The sequence below is a fragment of the Gopherus evgoodei genome, chromosome 6 (genome assembly GCF_007399415.2).
Source record: "Gopherus evgoodei ecotype Sinaloan lineage chromosome 6, rGopEvg1_v1.p, whole genome shotgun sequence".
NCBI lineage: Eukaryota > Metazoa > Chordata > Testudines > Testudinidae > Gopherus > Gopherus evgoodei.
This window is the reverse complement of record NC_044327.1, coordinates 88,472,623-88,492,003: the sequence shown is the minus strand read 5'-3', so window position 1 is coordinate 88,492,003 and position 19,381 is coordinate 88,472,623. Positions and strand designations below refer to the sequence as shown.

The following is a 19,381-nucleotide window of genomic DNA, read 5'->3' as shown; positions in this document are numbered from 1 at the left end:
AGCTGGGGTCCAGGTGACAGGCAATCTGTTTACACAGAAACCTGCCTCCCCCTCCCACTGTGTCTTTGCCAATATGTAAAGTCCTGGCTCATACCCTTCTTCCTGCCAAGGAATAGCCATTTAACTAGATGATTGTCCAATTGATTATGCTGATACCTGGCAGGGGGTGCTACTGTGTCTTTGTCTCTGAAGAACTGGTCTGGGCCTGCCTGTCTAACTCTGAAACATGTTACAGCAATTTTATACAGTAGAAAATCAAAACTTTACATACAATGTTGATACACATATTTTACCAGGACAATGTTCAGCAGATTATGAGTTTTCAAATGATTCCTCACAAGGCATACTTTGTACAAAATGTATCATAGTCTTGTAAAAGTGGTGAACATAATAGTATAGACCGTCACACAGTGTTATCCAGAGAAACTGTCAGTTGCTCCTCCTCTTGGTACCTAACCCTATGCAGCTTTCTCCCATTTCTGTATAGAGGAGATGAAGTCCCAACAAGTAGTAATGTCTCCTGAAGTCACTCCTAGTAACTGAGGAGTCTATGAGAAATGTGTCAACCTTCTTGTTGCTATACCACATAGTTGTGCTGGATAACTATGTAATCTTCTCCCTCCAACTTTATACCCCATTGCACCCTTATTGCAAGTTGTCTGGTAGTGGATTATAAACTCTGTGGGCCACAATCCATGTGTACTTGATCTGTATTATATTTTTGGTGCTGTCAAGTAATAATAATAATTAAAACAATGGAGTTGCACAGAGTTATGCTGTTTGAAGTGAGATCAGAAGTTTGTCCCAGTTTTCTAATGAGAAATTTTGGTGTTCAATATGTCTTTAGAGTCTTCACTATCAAGCAAAGAAGGGATAGCAGCTGTATCTGCTCAGCCTACCCAAATTATAAGAGCTGGGATAAAAAAGAGAAATGCCAAAGGGGAAAGTCGCCTGCACCTGGCTGCTAAGAAAGGAGATTTATCTTTAGTGAAAACTCTTATAGCATCTGGAATATGTGTTAATCTAAAGGATAATGCAGGTTTGGATGTTTTAAAATTACTTCTTTGGTGATCCTCTAGTGATTCAGTTTGATGGCAATTAAGAAACTCAGCTTTTTATTAAAACTCTTGAAAGAATGTAACCAAGATGTTTTAGAAAATAGCGTATTAGTACCTAGTTTATCGAACAAAGTTAATAACAAGGATTATTTTGTTATAAAATTGTTATCTTTGAATTTGTGTTTGCAGTCTTTCAAATGATACATATGAATCTTTTGGCAATAATATGCAGTATATTGACCAGCACATCAGACAACTGTATATATATTTATATACACACTTGTATGAATGTGTGTGTGGATGCATATATACACACACACACATCACATACTGTGGTGACATCTGTGGTGGGTATGCCCTGGGGTGCCACCTGGAACTGGGGTGCCACTGAGCCCTCTGATTCACCAGGCTGGGCTCCCTCTCACACTGTGCTGCTGTGACAGGCTGCAGACCCGCTTCCGGTCCTACACTTCCACCAGCATTCAAAGAGGTAACACCAAGCTGCAGTTACATGCAGGTTCTCTGACCAGCCATTGTATGAACCAACGGTAGAGAGGCTACAGCCAAGATTACCCCTAGTCCTCAGGCATGCACCCCCCACTGGAGTTTAAACCCAAAATTATACCATAGAGCATCCCTTCCTTGATGTGGAGAAGAAATGCAACAGCCCCTGCCCCTTGAGCTAAGATTCCCAAGCACTTCACTCCAAATTTACTGGTTTTGATTAAAACATAAAATAAGTTCATTAACTACAAAATGATAGTTTTTAAGTGATTATAAGTAATAGCAAACAGATCAAAGCAGATTACCTAGTAAATAAACAAAAACTCAAACTAAGCTTAACGTACTAGAAGGATAAGATTTGAATTAACAATCTCACCGTGACTGATGATACAAGCAGGCTTGCAGATTCTTAAGGTACAAGCTGCATTTGCTTTGCAATTTAGGTTTTCCAGGGTTCCATACTCAGGCTAGAAATTCCTTTAGCCTGAATCCAGCACTTCCTCCAGTTCAGTCTTTGTTCCTCAGGTGTTTTCAGGACTCCTCTTGTGTAGGGAGTGAAGAACAACAGATGACGTCACTCCCTGCCTTATATAGATTTAGCATATGACTGGAATCCTTTGTCCCAAACTCAGTTTGTGGAAAAACACTGGTATTCAAGATGGAGTTCCATGTCATGTGGCCTGGTCACATGTCCTTGCATACCTTGCTGAGTCATAGAAGCCATTACTTACAGGCTGTCTGGGGTGTTCTCAGGAAGGTTCACCAAAGCTTCTTCTAAGTTTTTCTCAATGGCATATTACCTTGAATAGGCCTGTAGCAGGGTGGTCACCCCACTTCTACCTGGAAGGGCTTAAAGCAGCCTGAGAGAGGGCTGTGACAGCAGGGCTGCCCAGAGGATTCAGAGGGCCTGGGGCAAAACAATTTCAGGGGGCCCTTCCATTAAAATAAGTTGCAATACCATAGAATACTATATTCTTGTGGGGGCCCCTGCGGGGCCTGGGGCAAATTGCCCCACTTGCCCTCCCTCTGGGCAGCCCTGTGTGGCAGAGAAAGGCTGGGCTGATGGAGAAAGCAGCCACAGCTGTAGCCAGTGCAATCAGGGCCCAGCTGGACCTTATAAGAGGGCAGTGGGCCAGAGGCACAGAGAGACTCTCTCTAGCGTTGAGAGGAAGGGACTTGGCTGCAGGGAGCTGAGAGAAGATACCTGGAGTGGAGCAGGGCTGGGGGAAGGCCAAGGGAGCTAGTGAGCTCCGGCCTGGAAACCCCCCAGGCTGTGGCCTAGTGGAAGGCCAATTAGGTACTGGAGTTGTAGAGGGCAGCCCATGGATAGTAGACAGAGGCAGCAGGTCCAACCCCCCTTTGCCTATGATGAGTGGCTTTTACACTGCAGTCTGCCCCAGTGAGTGGGGGCTAGATGGTGACTGGCAGTAGCCCATGACTGAGGCAAGGTGGTATAGAGGGTTGGGAGTTCCCCTGGGTGGGAAGACCCTGAGACTGTGGGGGTATTGCCAGGGGGCAGCACCCCAAAGACAAGGGGTACCGGGTCCTGGGACGGACACGGGCCAGCGGCAGCGGGACACCGGCCTGCAGAGGGTGCTCCAGAGGCTGGAAATGCTAATTCCCTGAGATGACCAGCAGGAGGCACTGCAGCGGTGAGTCCTGCACTGCAACAAGACCCTTCAGTCAGTTATCTAGACTGGAAGCATTTTGCCTAGTGGGTGTCACCTAGGTGTGACTACATGTGAAATACAGATACATAGTCAATATTCAGAACTTCAGATACAAAAATGATATATGCATATAAATAGATAATCATATTCAGCAAATCATAACTTTTCCAATGACACCTTACAGGACCCATCTTGTACAAAATGCATCACAATTATGCCATAATAATATCAAAATAATATTACTAGGATGAATATGGGGTGTAGTATCACAACATCCATGTAATAAATTGCTCAGGTGTTTAATAAATTGCTCAGGTGTTTAATAAATTGTGGACACACATGATACACAGTACCTCCCCTTCACTTTGCCCACTTGACTTGTGAATGCAGTGGCATTACTCACTGTAAATGAGTATCATAAGTAAAGTTATCCACATGTGTAAATGCAGAACCAAGCTCTCAGTCTTTGAGCCACTTCAGACAGTTCCATTTTTTTAAATTGAATTACAAAGTAGAATTTTCTTTCTTTTCCTCCTAAATGTAAAATTTCCTCCTAAACTATGCAAGCCTTAGCCCCAGGGATGGCCAATATTCCATTCTGGATCCATGGCCAGTTTAAAGTTTGATATCACATGATGCCACCAGTGCTAGAAATGCTTTTGATTTCTTATATTTCTAATCTGCAATTTTTATTCTATTATTATTTCTGATAGTATGATTTAAAAAGCAGATAGTACATTTCTTTAGCCAGTATTGGAATAAATTTATCTTTGGAGTCAACTGAATTACAACAGGGAAAAATTGCCCCAGTGTTTCAGGGTAATTCTTTGTTTCAGATTTATTATAAACAAAGAAGTCTGACAGTTACCAGACTGAATACAAAAAAGTGTATAACTGTCTGTGACCTGTGTGGATTTCAGACATCAGAATCACAATCTAAATTTTGATCTGGTTTTACTAGGCTGGACAGCAATTCATGAAGCTTCCAACAGCGGATTTACTGATGTGATCTTAGAGTTACTAAAAGCTGGTGCTGATGTTAATAGCAAAAGCCTGGATGGGACTTTACCAATACATGATGCAGTTTCTGGCAATTATTTCAAGGTACAATTCTACTCATTACCATGCCTGGGCCTGATTTTCAATCATGGGCATACAAATGCCACAATTGTGCATGCAAATGAAAATGATGGTTTAAATAACTGAATCCAAAATTATTAATAGAATACATGTGTAGACCAGGGGCGGCTCTAGCTTTTTTGCCACCCCAAGCATGGCAGGCAAGCCGCCGAAGGCAGCCTGCTTGCCGCCCTCGCAGGGACCGGCAGGGTGCCCCCTGTGGCTTGCTGCCCCAGGCACGCGCTTGAAGCGCTGGTGCCTGGAGTCGCCGCTGGTGTAGACTTTCATTAAAAATACATAAATGTAAGTTTTTAACCTGTCAAAATTGAAGTTCAGCTTTGTGTTTCTTCTGCAACAAACAATGACAATATGAACATCTAAATCAGAGCATGTAGCTGTATTTCTTCTGCTGCTTTATGTACTGTTGATGTTAATTGTAAGAACCAAATTCTACTTTGAGATGTGCATGTATAACTCCCATTGAAATAATGGGAATTGAATACATATATCAGAGGACAGAATTTTGTTGTAAGAAGATACGGAACCCTGTATTCCTGAAATGCAGGTCTTTGCCAGTAAGTGAAGAAATAAGTGATTTTTAAACAACAGGGGCCACATATTTAAAGGAATTCATGTGTCTAACTCCACTCATTTCAGGGGGAGTTAAGTGCCTAAATACCTTTAAATACCTTTAAAAATCAGATTTTAGGCCTGATTTTGCTCTCACAATGGTGTAACTGAGGAGTAGCTCCACTGAAGTTAATGAGTTTATATTCGGTTAAAACAGATGAAAGTGAACAAAGACTCAAACCCAGTGTTTTTAAAAATGCATTCATTTTTAATTTTGACAGCTCAATTTTTTGGATCATAAGCAGTTTGTTAAAAAGTGTTTCAGTTAATCTTTGAAGAAATATGTCTTAATTTTGTTGTAAGAATGAATGTGAGATTGTGCCATCTCCTCAATGTTAAGAGAAAGTTGAAAGCATGTTATGAATACTTATCAACTGGAAGGGAGAGAGATGCATCAAGCTGAAGCCATATTCCAGTTAGCTAATTGCCCTGGTCTACAGTACAGAATTACTTTGGTATAACTATGTCGCTCAGGGGTGTGAATAATCCACACCCATAGCTGACGGAGTTATGCTGATCTAAACGCTAGTGTAGACATGGAGATGAAGTTATTAAGCTGATAGGAGAGCTCTCTTCTGTCGGTTTAAAGTGTCTTCATCAGACTGCTACAGCGGCACAGCTGCACTGATGCAAATTTCTAGTGTAGACCTGCCCTCAGGGCCGGCTTTAAGAAGTGCAGGGCCAATTCAAACAGTTTCGACGGGGCCCCGACAGGGATGACTAAAAAAAACCAAACCAAAACAACAAAACACACCTGTAAAAAAACACGTGGGGCTCGTATTCACCGGGCAGTGCTCTGAGTCTTCGGCGGCGGGTCCTTCACTCACTCCAGGTCTTTGGTGGCACTGAAGGACTCATCACCGAAGTGCTGCCGAAGACCCAGAGCAAGTGAAGGACCCGCCACCAAAGTGCTGCTGGAGACCCGAAGCGCCGCCAGGTGAGTAAAAATTAAAAAGGCACCTCTAGCCAGGGAAGAGATTCTCACTGGGTGCGGGGCCCTGTTTGGCGCGGGGCCCGATTCGGGGGAATTGGTGGAATTGGCCTAAAGCCGGCCCTGCCTGCCCTTAATGGTAGCAGCTGGTTGTATTTGCAAAATGTAAAGCATCAGCTATCAGAAAAGAATGCTGGGAGAGGTACCCATAAAAAGGAGATCCTACCTTGAGAAGTTTAGCTAATGGCCAGGTAGCTGTCTTGCTGCTGTATTTCATTAGTTTCTTTTTCTTGACACCTTCACTTTTCAGCAGAGAAATGTACTAACAAGGTAGTAAGAGAATTGTTATTACAGATAAACAAAGTACCTTTATTTTTTTCTTCCTAAATGAAAAGCTGTGGGAGATCAGGAGATTCTCAGAACTTCCCAGCAAGTTTACAGGTCCAGAGTTTCTAAGGTAGCATGCAATCAGGGAGAAAGAGAGAGGATCAGAGGTTTGCTTGGTAGGGGAGCAACTCATGGATGAATTGATCCTTTAGGGGGAATCTGAGGTATCTGAGAAGGACCAGAGCATCTGCACTGAGGTACACACCTTCTGCAGTTGTACTAGGGCATTCCATTCCCCACAGCAGCATTCTTCCCTTTGAACGCTCACTTTACCTCCATGTAAGATAGTTTGAAGGCCCAAAATAGTAGTCTGTGTAAATTAGTGCTGACAGTATTAATCTAAATGAGAATATTCCTGTATATTTGCCATGAAAGGGTGCCATATAGAAGACACTTAAAAGTTCATGCTGTTTTGCAAAGGGACTTCCATTAAGTTATAACTGGGTAGATGATGCCAGATTGGTTCAAACATACATACCCTTTCTCCAGTTAGTCAAAAGAGCAGGTTTTCCATCTCTTTCACCTTCTCTGTGGCAGAAAATAAAAATGAAGGAGATGATTTCACTGGCATGAATGGTGGACCAGGAGGATTCAGGCAGGAAAATCAGAGTAGTAAATCTGAAATTTTTTAGCAGGTAGGGCCTATGTGTGCAAACATATACAGCTTAACTTTAAATACTTAAATAGTCCCATTAACTTCAATGGAACTAATCATGTGTTTAAATTAGGCATGTGCATAGGTATTTGTAGAATTGAGGCCAAAGTCACCATCACCGACCACTGAGAAACAAAAATTCACTTATTTTCTGTATCTTGTTTATATTTATCCAAAATGATTATTTGACATTTACTAGATTCTGTTAATTTGGAATTTATTTATGATTCTCTGTAGCGTAATGGGAATGTGTTGCGTATAGTGACACTATGAAGATGACAAACTAAACAGGCAATTATGAATTGGTCATATATTTAATAAACAAAAATTAGAAGTGTAAGACATGGAACTAAGTAGATAAATACAAAAGATACTTGCAAGCTAGATTGCTGTACTCCTCCTCCCTTCATGTGTTTCTTTGTCTTGTTAGAGTGTTAACTCATCAGAACCAGAACTGTCTGTCATCTTATTTGTCTGCACAGCATTTAGCACATTTAAGGGGCTACTGTGATGATGATAATAATTAAGAACTATGTTCTAGGCAGTCAATATTCTACTACATCATGGAGCAAACCCTAATGAGAAGGACAAGTATGGAAAAAATGCTTTGGATGAAGCATGCAATGATAAAATGAAGGAATTGCTTAAGTCTTATGGCGCTACTGACAGTGAAGTTGCTTATGCAACAACTGAGGTTACTGGTATGTTAGCTATTTCATAATGTTCATATGATAATGTTACATCCTTGTCTCAAAAATGCTGCAAGTTTGCTTGATTGTTTTCATGTCAGGGACAGGCGTTTTCTAGCAGTAGTATATCCTTGATGGTTATTTATCTATATAATTAAGATAGTAGAATGTGTGGCACAAATTCTTTCCTGGTAAAGTCAGTGGAGTTATAAAAAGGATGTATTTGGTCTGTATTTCACTCACATAAACCTTGTAGTTTTTGCATTCAGTACTGGAATAATGTGTTAGTGGGTCTTAGATTTAAATACAGTCTCCAGAACAGTAGTATTTAGCTAATTTGATTTGATCTCGTTTGCATATACGTGTTTTATTTATATCACGGTCTGCTCTGGAGTCTTAGTAATCCGTATAATTGGCATCTTTTCCATTGTATTGGTTTTATACATATAATTTTAAAATAATAATGGAAATATATTTGTTTTCTTAATTGTGGGGGGGAAGATATAGGTCCTTCCAGGTCAAGAAGACCAACACATACTTATTGTGATTGCTGTAAAAAGACTGATATTCCATTGGTTTTGCACCATGATATGACCAGAGAAAAATGTGGCACAGTAAGTGTAGATGTTGAGGTTTTTTTAAATATTGCTTTGCAGTGCAGTACATTTCAATTCTGTATATTGTCATCTGTTGATTGAATAATGTAATTACACCATGTGTTTAGATAAAGTAATAATCCCTGAAGTCCGTGCTGAGAGCAGCAGCATGTTATGAAGCTAAGTGTGAAGAAAGTAAAGATAAATTCAGTTTGTGCAATCTATCTCCATCTGTTTCTGTTCATGATTCCTGTGCATCTATACTTCCTTTCCATTAGCATGCTACATTAATATTCATATTGTTCATATGGATGGAAAATGCCAGGATCCATGAAGTCTCTCACCAGCATTTCCAAAGTGGCCCTTCTGAGAAGCAATGACTTGGCAATCAAGTTAATTGGAGAGAGATGAAAGGTTATTTTGGTTTAAAACAAAGCTTATTTGAACATAGGCCCTGTGAAAGTAGAACTCTCATTAAGGCATATGAGCCTGTGGCACCTCAAATCGCAATACTAGAGGTGATGGAAATGCCTTTCTTTAAACTATCTATACCTTGAGCCCCAGGCAATCCACTGCAGCAGCAGTTGCTGCTGAAAACATCCATAATGTGCTGCAGAAACAAAACATTCATTAAAAAAAAAGTTCTAGCCCATATGGTTGCACAGGAAACCTTGAAAACATTAACCAAATGTAAACGGATGCAGTGTTCTGTTCCCAAATCTGCCAAAAAGCCTGAAAAATGGTTCTAAATATCAACAAAAATTATTCCACTGCTGATCATTTTAACAGAAGCTCTCAGCTAATGTGCTTATCTCAACTGCCTCCCGCTTTTCTACAAGTGCCAGAAACCCCAGCTGTCCCTATCCTGGCTGTCAAAATCTTCAGCTTTGCCCCTGACAGCTTCTGTGATGCAGTTAGGCTTGTCAGTACAAAAATCTTTGGCATAACAAAAGTGTAAAATGTGGGGAAAGATCAGATAGATTGAATTTAATATCAAAATAAACCACATGGGCTGCTATACTGGTTCATTTTCATATTTAATTATAAACCTCTGTTTTCTTTATTTAAATAAATCAACCACGCCCGTGTACTGTTGAAGTCAGGAATATTGCCACAGAATTTAGGTTCAGCTTGCTTAGGTTCAGTAAAACCGTGTCTGTACCTCTGTAACAATAAAGTTAACAATGTTTGTCTTTGATAGTATGAGTCCATCATTGCCACATTACAAGATATAGAAAAGAAGCAGGAAAAACTGTCGCTGTTTGAAGTAAGAAACCCAAAAGATGAAGGTAGTTGTGAATTCAAGTTCAATTTTCATTATTGCTCTGTTTGCAATCATTACTCTAGCATATTGCTAAGAAATATACTTTCATACATCCTTGATGATACGCTGGAGAGGTTTTAGTTGGAGGCTGAAGGTGACGGCTAGTCACTCAATTACAGACCTAAAAGTCGCAATTCTCTAACAAAAAAACTTCAAAAACAGACTCCAACTAGAAACTGCAGAACTGGAATTAATTTGCAAATTAGACACCATTAAATTAGGCTTGAATAAAGACTGGGAGTGGATGGGTCATTACACAAAGTAAAACATATTTCCCCATGCTAATTTTTCCTATACAGTTACTCACACCTTCTTGCCAACTGTTTGAAATGGGCCATCCTGATGATCACTACAAAAGCTTTTTTTTCTCCTGCTGATAATAGCCTACCTTAATTGATTAGTCTCATTAGAGCTGGTATGGCAACACCCATTTTTTTCATGTTCTCTGTGTGTCTCTCTCTTCCTACTGTATTTTCCACTGCATGCATCCGATGATGTGAGTTTTAGCCTACAAAAGCTTTTGCCCAAATAAATTTGTGAGTCTCTAAGGCCACGTCCAGACTAGGTATTAAAATCGATTTTAGATACGCAGCTTCAGCTATGAGAATAACGTAGCTGAAGTCGAATTTCTAAAATCGAGGTACTCACCAGTCTGGATGGCGCTGCATCGATGTCCGCGGCTCTCCGTGTCGATTCCGGAACTCCGTTCGGATTGATGGAGTTCCGGAATCGATGTAAGCGCGCTCGGGGATCGATACATCGCGTCCAGACTAGATGCGATATATCGATCCCCGAGCTATCGATTTTAACCCGCCGATGCCGCGGGTTAGTCTGGACGAGGGCTTAGGTGCAACAATTCTCATTCTTTTTGCTGATACTAACACAGCTACCACTCTGAAACCTGTCACCATGCAAGGTTCTAGGACAGTATTTAATTCAAGACTTTTAAAGTAGGGATTCTCAACTTTTGGTGTACGTACCTTTCAGGGTACTTTCAGTCATATCTGCAATATACCTGATGATAAAAAGTGAAACTAACTATTTGGCAGTATGGAAATATTATCTTTTAAGTTTAAACAAATCAGGCTAGCCATAAACATGAATATCCGAATAAGAACAACAGCAATCAATAGTCACACAGTGCTCAGTAACTCAAGTTCAATATTATTGACAGTGGTCTTTTATTCATGATTGGATATAGTTGTTTTGGAGCCCCTCCATAGCCAAGAAGAACAATGCATATATATGCACAAATGAATGCAGCATATTCATTCCAGTCCAATTATAGTTGTAGGGACCCAAAACATTTTATGGCAAAAAATAAAAAATGTGATAGGGGAAATGATGGGGCCGATTCATAAGTGATGGCAGTTGGAGGTGTAAGTTACTTTTGCCCAAAAGATTAATTTAAAAAGAAGATACCTGATGGTACAGATCTCCTACCACCTCAGGTTTTCTGCTGGTGCAGATCAGCTTTAGTTTGTTTCTGGAGATTCAGAGGAACCAAGCTGACAGCTGCTGCTGAGGGAATGTATTTAAACAGTGCATCTCCTGGCCTCACTTGACATGTGGCCTTCCCAGCTGGTGCTGTCCATTTTCGGGCAGATATGACCCTCTGTGATCATTCTGTTCCGCAAAAGAAAGAAGTTATAGCTATTTTCCATTATTGAAACCACTTCTAGTGTAATTTCCATTGCTGAGGCTCAGTGTTTAGGTTTGCACTAGCAGACGCTAGTGTAAATCCAAGATAAATATAACCACATCTTTTAAACTAACTAAATTTGAGGTCCTGCAAAGATCAAGAGAGCCCCATTAAAAGAAATGTGAACTAGGGAAAAAGTTGTTCTTGTTCATAGAGAAAGGGAATGAAAAAAAGACTCAGGTGATTGTATATAAAAGCTTTTCAGTCATATCTACAGTCAGTTGCTCAGCAGTGGTAGAATGTTCAATCAAACCCGTGGAGCTTCAGATAAACAAATAAAATTTGAGAACTACTGCTCAAAATGGTTACATTTCCATGTGTTTGAATAACAAGACAGGCTCCTGTGTGACTGAAGCGGAGACCCAATTTCATAAAATAGAAATAAGGAGTATCAGACTTTCTATGGCTAAGGTCACAAGCAGGGCCATCCTTAGCCATAGGCAGAACAGGCAGCCGCCTAGGGCACCACTAGGTCTGGGGGCACCACTCTGCCAGGAGCCTGGACAGACGGGAAGCAGTGGAGAATGTAAGAGAAGGGCTGCTGGGTCCTAGAGAGAGCCGAATGCAGCACAGTCTGAGGGAGGGGATTGGCTGCTGGGAAGTCTCTGGGAAGGGGTGGGGGTAGGAACTCACCTGTGAGTGTGACTCTTTCCCCCGGCGTGAGGGCTGTCAGGGCTGTGTTGGATGAGGTGCTGGGTGGGAGATGAGGCTGGCTGCCTACCTGCTGAGGAATGACAGTGAAAATTAACTCACTTCCTCGCAGGCAGCCAGGATTGGAATGGTCACATATGGCTGGGCTGGGGATAGCCAGATAGCATGTGTGAAAAATCAGGATGGGGGTTGGGGTAGGGTGAGCAGATGTCCCACTTTTATAGGGACAGTCCCAATTTTTGGGTCTTTTTCTTATATAGGCTCCTATTGCCCCCCACCTCCCATCCTGATTTTTCACACTTGCTGTTTGGTCACCCTAGGTGGGGGTAATTGGTGCCTATATAAGACAAAGCCCCAAATATTGGGACTGGTCCTATAGAATCAGGATATCTGGATCTGGTCACCCTAGCTGGGGAGCGCGTCTCTCCCCCGGACTGGCAGTGATCTATCTCATCTGGGGGGAGCTGCACAGGGCAGGATGAGCTGCTGTGGCTCCATGGGTGCCCCGTCCCTGAGATCAGATGCTGTGCTAACTTCACCATGATCCATTGGGCTGGCGGTGGTGCCCATTGGTGTGTGATCGGAGCTGAGGGTTTGCTGCTGCTGTTGCCACTCTGCACCCCAAGAGGTGGAATTTGGGGTCCTGCAGTCTTCCACCTATCTCCTCTTCTACTGCAGCTGTTGAACCAGCAGGCTGCGGGGGTGAGCCAAGCATGAAAGCAGAACTGTGTTGCCATTTTGATTGTCATTGAGCAAATCTGTTTGCCAAAAATGCTTGCTAACAATCCTGAATTCAATTTCAATATATATTTTTTTTTTAAAAAAAATTCAATATCTTAGCCAGAAACAGAAAATTAAATTGTTGACAATTATTTGTGACAAGTTTGGTATGGGGAAGAGAGTGGGCCAGTTTTCATCAGAGAAACAAAAATTGTTGACTGACTTTCCTATAGCCCTGTTACTGCTAAATAGAGTCCTCCAACAACTGTAATATGCTCATCTCCTTACTAGTATATAGAGCAGTGGTCGGCAACCTACGGCACATGTGCCAAAGGTGGCATGCGAGCTGATTTTTGATGGCATGCAGCGGCAGGCTGAGCGGTTCAGCCCACCGCTGCTCTGGGGTTCCGGCTGCTGCCCCATTGCCACTTGAAGTCCCAGCTGCCAGCCCCACTCAGCATCCGCTGCTGGCCTGGAGACCCCCAAGGAACCTCAGGCTAGCAGCGAGCTGAGCTGGCCAGCACCTGAGACCACGGTTGAGCCACTCAACCCGCTGTTGGCTTGGGGTTCCATTCACTCAGCTGGCAACGGGCTGAGCGGGACTAAATTCAACAAAATAGGAGAACAAGAGCAAGTAATGACAAAGTGCAAGAACCATGAGCAGTGGTCCCCAACCTTTTTCATCTGGCGGATGCCAGACGAAGGACCGTGGTGGCGGACAAGCATCCGCCGAAATGCTGCCGAAATTCGGCGGCAAGCAGTGTCATCCAGAGGCATCAGCGCCGAAATACCTCCGAATTTCAGCGACGTTTCAGCAGATGCTCGTCCTCTGGCCAGTACACGGGTGCACTGAGAGGCCCCTGTGGGCGCCATGGTGCCCATGGGCACTACGTTAGGGACCCCTGACCTAGAGAGCCTCCTGAAGCATGGTGATCATTTTGATTTAAATGGACTTGAACTGTACGAAGAGTTGTTGCCACATGCAAAATTGATGATGGACATTGTACAGTTTATTCATACCAGCAAACTTGCCACACATATTCTACTGACAATTCCTGTAACAGTAGCATCAGGAGAATGGAGTTTCTCAAAACTAAAGCTCATTAAAAACTATCTCCGCTCTACAATGAGTCAGGAACACTTGACTGGTCTTGCTATTCTTGCAGTCGAACAAGACATCACTTTGTCTTCGTCATACGATTACATTATTACTGATTTTGCAGCCAAAAAAGCCAGAAAGATTGCTTTTAATTAAAAACTATCCTTGTTTCAATACCTCTTCATATAAATTTCCAATAAAATGTTGACAAATTAAAAAAATTATATTATTTGCATCATTTTGTCAAATCAGAATTTTTTCTATAGTGCTACCTTTTAGTGCTAGTTCATCAGCATTACAGTGTGCTTAATTAAGTTAAACTGGTTTTAGTAACATGTATGTGGCAAGTTTTCCAATACTGTAAGCTTATGTTCGTGTTGCTAAGAGCAAGACAGGCACAGGGGCACCAGTTTAATAATCCCGTCTAGGGCACCATAAATCCTAAGGACGGCCCTGGTCACAAGAGAAATGGGTATGATGGTCTTTAAGTCCCTTGTGACAAAACCACCTAATAGTTTGGCACCTTTTAACATAAGCTGTAATAGTTACTTAGGAAGAGCACAAGAATGATCAACAGTATAAAGGTGCATTGGGATTACTATGAAGATAAATTAGCAACACAGTTACATGCAGTATACTCAGCTCTTAGAAGTACTGTGATCTGTCACTTTAATAAACCCTTCACATTTCCCTTATTTTGATAAATAAATAAATAAATACATGCAATGCTCAGTAAAATGAGAAAATCAGCTTTCTGGACACATTCTGTGAGTTGTGGGTTGTTTTTTTCATTCTGCAATGTTCCATTTTCAAGTATAATGGTTGATAGAAATAAAAATTGTGTATTTCCTGTTTACTAATGGCCTTGATTATATTTGATTATCATATCATCCTACTGGCATCCACGGGGACATGTTGGTGTGACGTTTCCCACGGATCCCTAGGGTTGTGAGGTATCTTTCTGCCACCTGCCCTTAGCGGGAGCAAACCTTATCTGTGCCTGCCATGGGGCAACTCCATGAGTCCACCTGCTATCGGCAATAAAAGCACTCCCCTCCAGGCCTCCTCAGAACTCACACTTTCTTTTCTGGTTAGCGAAAGGCATATTCTAACCCCCTAGTCATATAGGTGTCCCCCTGCAGTGTCCAGCCACCAATCATTGGACACTCACAGAATTACCAGACCTTATGTTCCCAAAGGAAAAATACACAGCACCTTTCCAGTTACACCATAGTACATAGCTCCACTTAACACACTGCCCTTAGATTTGTCTATAGTGAAAGTAAGTATACGCTTTTTTAACAAAGAGCTTACTTCCTAGATTAAAGACCTTTGGCATCTCCTTGCATTCTCCTGATATAGCAGACTAATTCTTTCATCTTATCATAAACCAAACACTCTCCTGCTGTGTGTTCCTTTCTTTTAATTTTATGATCGCTTTTCGACTTTGTAGTGTTGATTAGCTGGTGATTCTGTATGCAAATAGAATTCTGTTGTAAGATACACAATGGTCAGCCAGGGAAATAAATCTCTTTTATTCCTTGTCTGAACAGAGCCTGTTTATCACCTTCTGGTGACTTGTCTTACATACCTCAAGAACACAGTTTTCAGTATATGTACGTAACTCCTCACATACTATGCATTTCACAATGACTATGATGAGCAGTGTGACAAAGGCTTTCAACAGAGACCTTACTTGACACTCTTTGACAAACTACTGTGTTGCCCTGTAACCCCTTTGCATGCCTGTGCACTCTGCCAGTTGGCACCTAGAGGTCCCTGGCTCATAGTTGGTGACTGCGCTTGTGATGTTGTTAAATCTGTGCCAGTTGAGACCTTTCAATTTTCTGTTGTATTGTAGGCCAAAGAAAAGAGGGCATCTAATAGGATCATTTAAAAATTGTTCCTCCTTGTGTTTCACAGAGGGCTACAGCTAGCAAACTTAATCAATTTCTAATCTATTTTTCTTTTACAGTCTTTTTCTGTGATGTATGTTTTAATACAGTATGTGAAACTATTATACATTGATTCAGATGTCATATTTGACTCAGAGAAATAAAAATCCAGGCTGTTCTCTAATATATAAAATACTAAATTTATGAAATTCTTGCTTCTATAGTCTTAGTGGACCTGGTCCTGAGCTGCTGTTTGTCAGCGTAACTCCATTGATTTCAAAGGACCTCAAAAAGATTTCATTGCCCATCAGTCAAAAGAGTGTGCTTTAACCTACACAATTCCCTTAATTACGGTCTGGGTGTGGCTACTGTATTCCCATACTTTCTAAAATTTGAGCTATTCAAATGTAAGTAGTTAAATATAACTTCCTGTGGAGAATTTCATCTTGAGTACTTATGCAGCAATAACTCATAACGTACATGACAGTATCACCTGTTGCCATAACAATATTTTCATTCTCCAGCTTTGTTTTTGCTGCCTCAGTAATTGTAATAATCATAATTCTGCCTCTCATTTTAATAATAATTTTGACTATGTTTTACTGCTGAACAGGACTGTATATTCATGACCTGTCGCAGATACAAGACACTTTGAATGAAGTGCTTGCCAGACAGAAAGCAGAAAGGGATGTCCTAGCTAAAAAATACAGGTAAGTGAAATGTAACCTGTGGTTTTATTAAAGGTTTATTTTTTAAAAACATCACAAATGGATCTTGTTAGAAGGCCAGCAAGCAGTAACATGAAGGCAAAATTGTGTGGTCCTAACTCAGTCTTTTATCAAGTATAGCTCTATTGGCATCAGTGAGAGTTTGTGCCTGCGTGAGAATTTCAGGATTTGGCTGACTCTAACAAGTAAAATATTTGTATAAACACATAATAAGAGATGTTTCCTGCCCCAAAGAGCAGTCTAAATAAAAAGGCAGATAAAGGTTGAGATAAAGGGATATGACAGAAGATTAGAAACTGAGGCACAGAGATATTAGATTACTTTCCCATGGTCACAGGGGAAATCTGTGGCTGTGTCAGGGATTGTACCCACAGCTCTTGAGTCCAATCCAAGCCCTTAACCCACTCTTCATTCCATAGATCATTCAGACAGTGGGTATCATAAGCTGCGGGAGGCTGTGCCTCCACAAACAGCGAGGTATGGCCCCACCCACACTCCTCCTCCAGACCCGCTCCTGCCAGTTCCCCTGTCCCTGTGCCATGGCCCCGCCTAGGGCTGGTGCTGGTTCTGGGGCTGCCCTGCCCTGCCAGTGCTCCAGGGCTGGGAAGGCTGTGGCCACGCCACCTGACCTCCTGGTGCTCCAGGGCTGGGGTTGCTAGCCTTGAGGGGAAGCGGCGGCCATTGGGGGGAGGGTCTGGGTTCTGGCAGGGGGCGTGGAAGGGGAGAAGCTGGGGTAGAAGGGGCCGAATGGTGGGCTAGCCTTCCCCAGTCAGCAGTTCATGCACCTCCCATAAGAGAGAATATATATACATAAAATAGGTCATTTAAAAAAGTGCGGCTTTTATGTGAAAAGTAGTTAACATTCCACGATCATTCCTGTGAATAAACTAGGGCTTGTTTATATGAACACTTAATTTGCAGTAAATTGGAGTGTAAATCTATCTCACATTAGCCTGCTGTGCATTAATTGTCTGTGTGAACCCTGCTACCATGCACTAAAAGTTCCATAATGTACTTTAATCTACTCCCATTTCGCAGATCAAAATGCACACATTTTTAGATTTACACCCTACTTTCCTGGAAACTAAGTGTTCATATAGACAAACCCTCAATAGTTAGACAAGTAATTACAGCTGATTTAACATTTGCACAAGCCTATCAGACAATCTTTGAGTGTTATTAGTGAAGCCATGTGGTATAGCACTGAACTGATAAATATTTCTGAGGTGTTGAAAATGTGCTGCAACCAATACAGCTGCTATCTTTCACGTGTAATGAACTGCATGCCAGCTTTACACTTCCATTTGATTATTTCTGTTGTGAACTTTTAATTTTGTAACCAGCTAGCATATAGCCTTTTGTAAATAAGGGGACATCATGTAAACCATTTTCCCATCCTTCATTCAGCTGAGCCACACATAATGTGAAAAGTAGTTGAAATGGGGCTCATTATTGTGCTTACTTTGAAGTCACTAGTATCTTCTTTTCATGGTACTTTCTCTTAAGCCTTGTCTATACTGAAAAGTTTTGCTGATTTAAAGTATAATTAAAGCAGGGTAGAAAAAAATGAAAACAAACTCTCCTGTGGATACAGTTATATTGGTATAAAATGGCTTACACTGATACAGCTTATTCTGATTCAGGAAATAGAACAAGCTATACAATATAAGACATGTTTATAATCTAGAGCTTTTACTGGTATAATTCTTTTGGAAGAAAAAAAATCACACGCAGCCAAATTGAGGGATTCCCAAACCTGTTATTGGCATGAGCCCATTTGAATGAATTGTTTCGTCTCAGGACTCTAGCATGGAGGATGCCATTTTTTAGAGCAAAATTGTGTCCTGCACAAAGTATGACCTCACATGCATGGTATGCGTGAGATCACGCTGCATGGAGAACACCATCGTGCTCTACAAAATAGCATCCTCCAAACTGCATGTCCATGAGTATGGTGCATGCGAGGTCATGCTGTGCAAAGGATGCCATTTTGTAGAGCAAAAGAGGCAGCTGAGCACACCACGGTACAAACATAGCCTGCATTGTCTTTCCCCATATAGGGGCCTGCAATCCCTTTGCCCAAATGGTTTGACAGGAACCACCATCTTCAGTTTCTGATGCATTCCCAAATCTGTGCCTCTGGTAATCAGCCTGCTGACAGGAAGCTGTGTTAGACTGGGCCTCCACCCTGGCTGGAAGGCCATAGCCCAGTGCTGTCAAACTGAGACACCTTTCTCCAATTGAAGTCAACCATCTTCCATGATCTGCACTGAGCTCAAATGCCTGAGGCCTCTCTGAGGGGACTCAGGCAGGGGCAAGGCATAGCGGCTTCCTATTCTGTGCACTTCCGCTGCCTCATAGCAGATACAGAGTGAAACAAAGCAGCAGTATCAGTTCCAGTGGGGCTTGTGGGAGGAAATCAAAGCTGAACTGGCCCCCATAGAGATGCCTAAGGGCCCAGATACCCTGATGGACCTTATCATCCACATATATAATTGGCTACAGGAATGAAGGGAGAAGAAAAGAAGTTCTCTGCAGCCCTGGTGCCCAAGTACAGTAACATCAGCTTCTGTATCACCTGCTGAACACATGCAAGCAGATCTGTCTCATCAGCAACTCACATCTGAAGAAAAGAAATGGCCCAATCAGTGCCACCTGTGACTCTTCTGTGGTGAGCCTGGCCACACCATCTCAGCCTGCCCACTGCAAACACTAAGAAGCTTGGGGACACAAGCCAGCCCTGGAATTGTGGGGGAGGAGACTGGCATGGGCCTTGAGAGAAAAGAACTTCCCTATAACCTATTTCTCACTGAGAGGCACCCTGATGCCTATCTAGGGGCTTCTCATTTGCAGGTTATTATTCAGCTGTGCATCCTAGAGGATTCCCAGTTGATTCTCCTCAGGGCCGGCTCCAGGCCCCAGTGTGCCAAGTGCGTGCTTCGGGCAGCATGTCGCGGGGGGCGCTCTACCGGTTGCCCGGAGGGCGGCAGGCGGCTCCGGTGGACCTCCTGCAGGTGTCCGTG

At 42.2% G+C, this 19,381-nt stretch overlaps 1 protein-coding gene across 1 annotated transcript in view; it reads left to right on the top strand.

Moving 5' to 3' along the window:
* ANKRD31 (ankyrin repeat domain 31) overlaps positions 1-19,381 on the top strand; it is a 143,493-nt gene that overhangs the window by 80,728 nt on the left and 43,384 nt on the right. Inside the window, 6 exon segments of the mRNA XM_030566573.1 lie at positions 848-1,039; positions 4,194-4,336; positions 7,496-7,655; positions 8,151-8,257; positions 9,441-9,528; positions 16,244-16,340. Of these exon segments, the coding sequence (XP_030422433.1) occupies positions 848-1,039; positions 4,194-4,336; positions 7,496-7,655; positions 8,151-8,257; positions 9,441-9,528; positions 16,244-16,340 (787 nt within the window).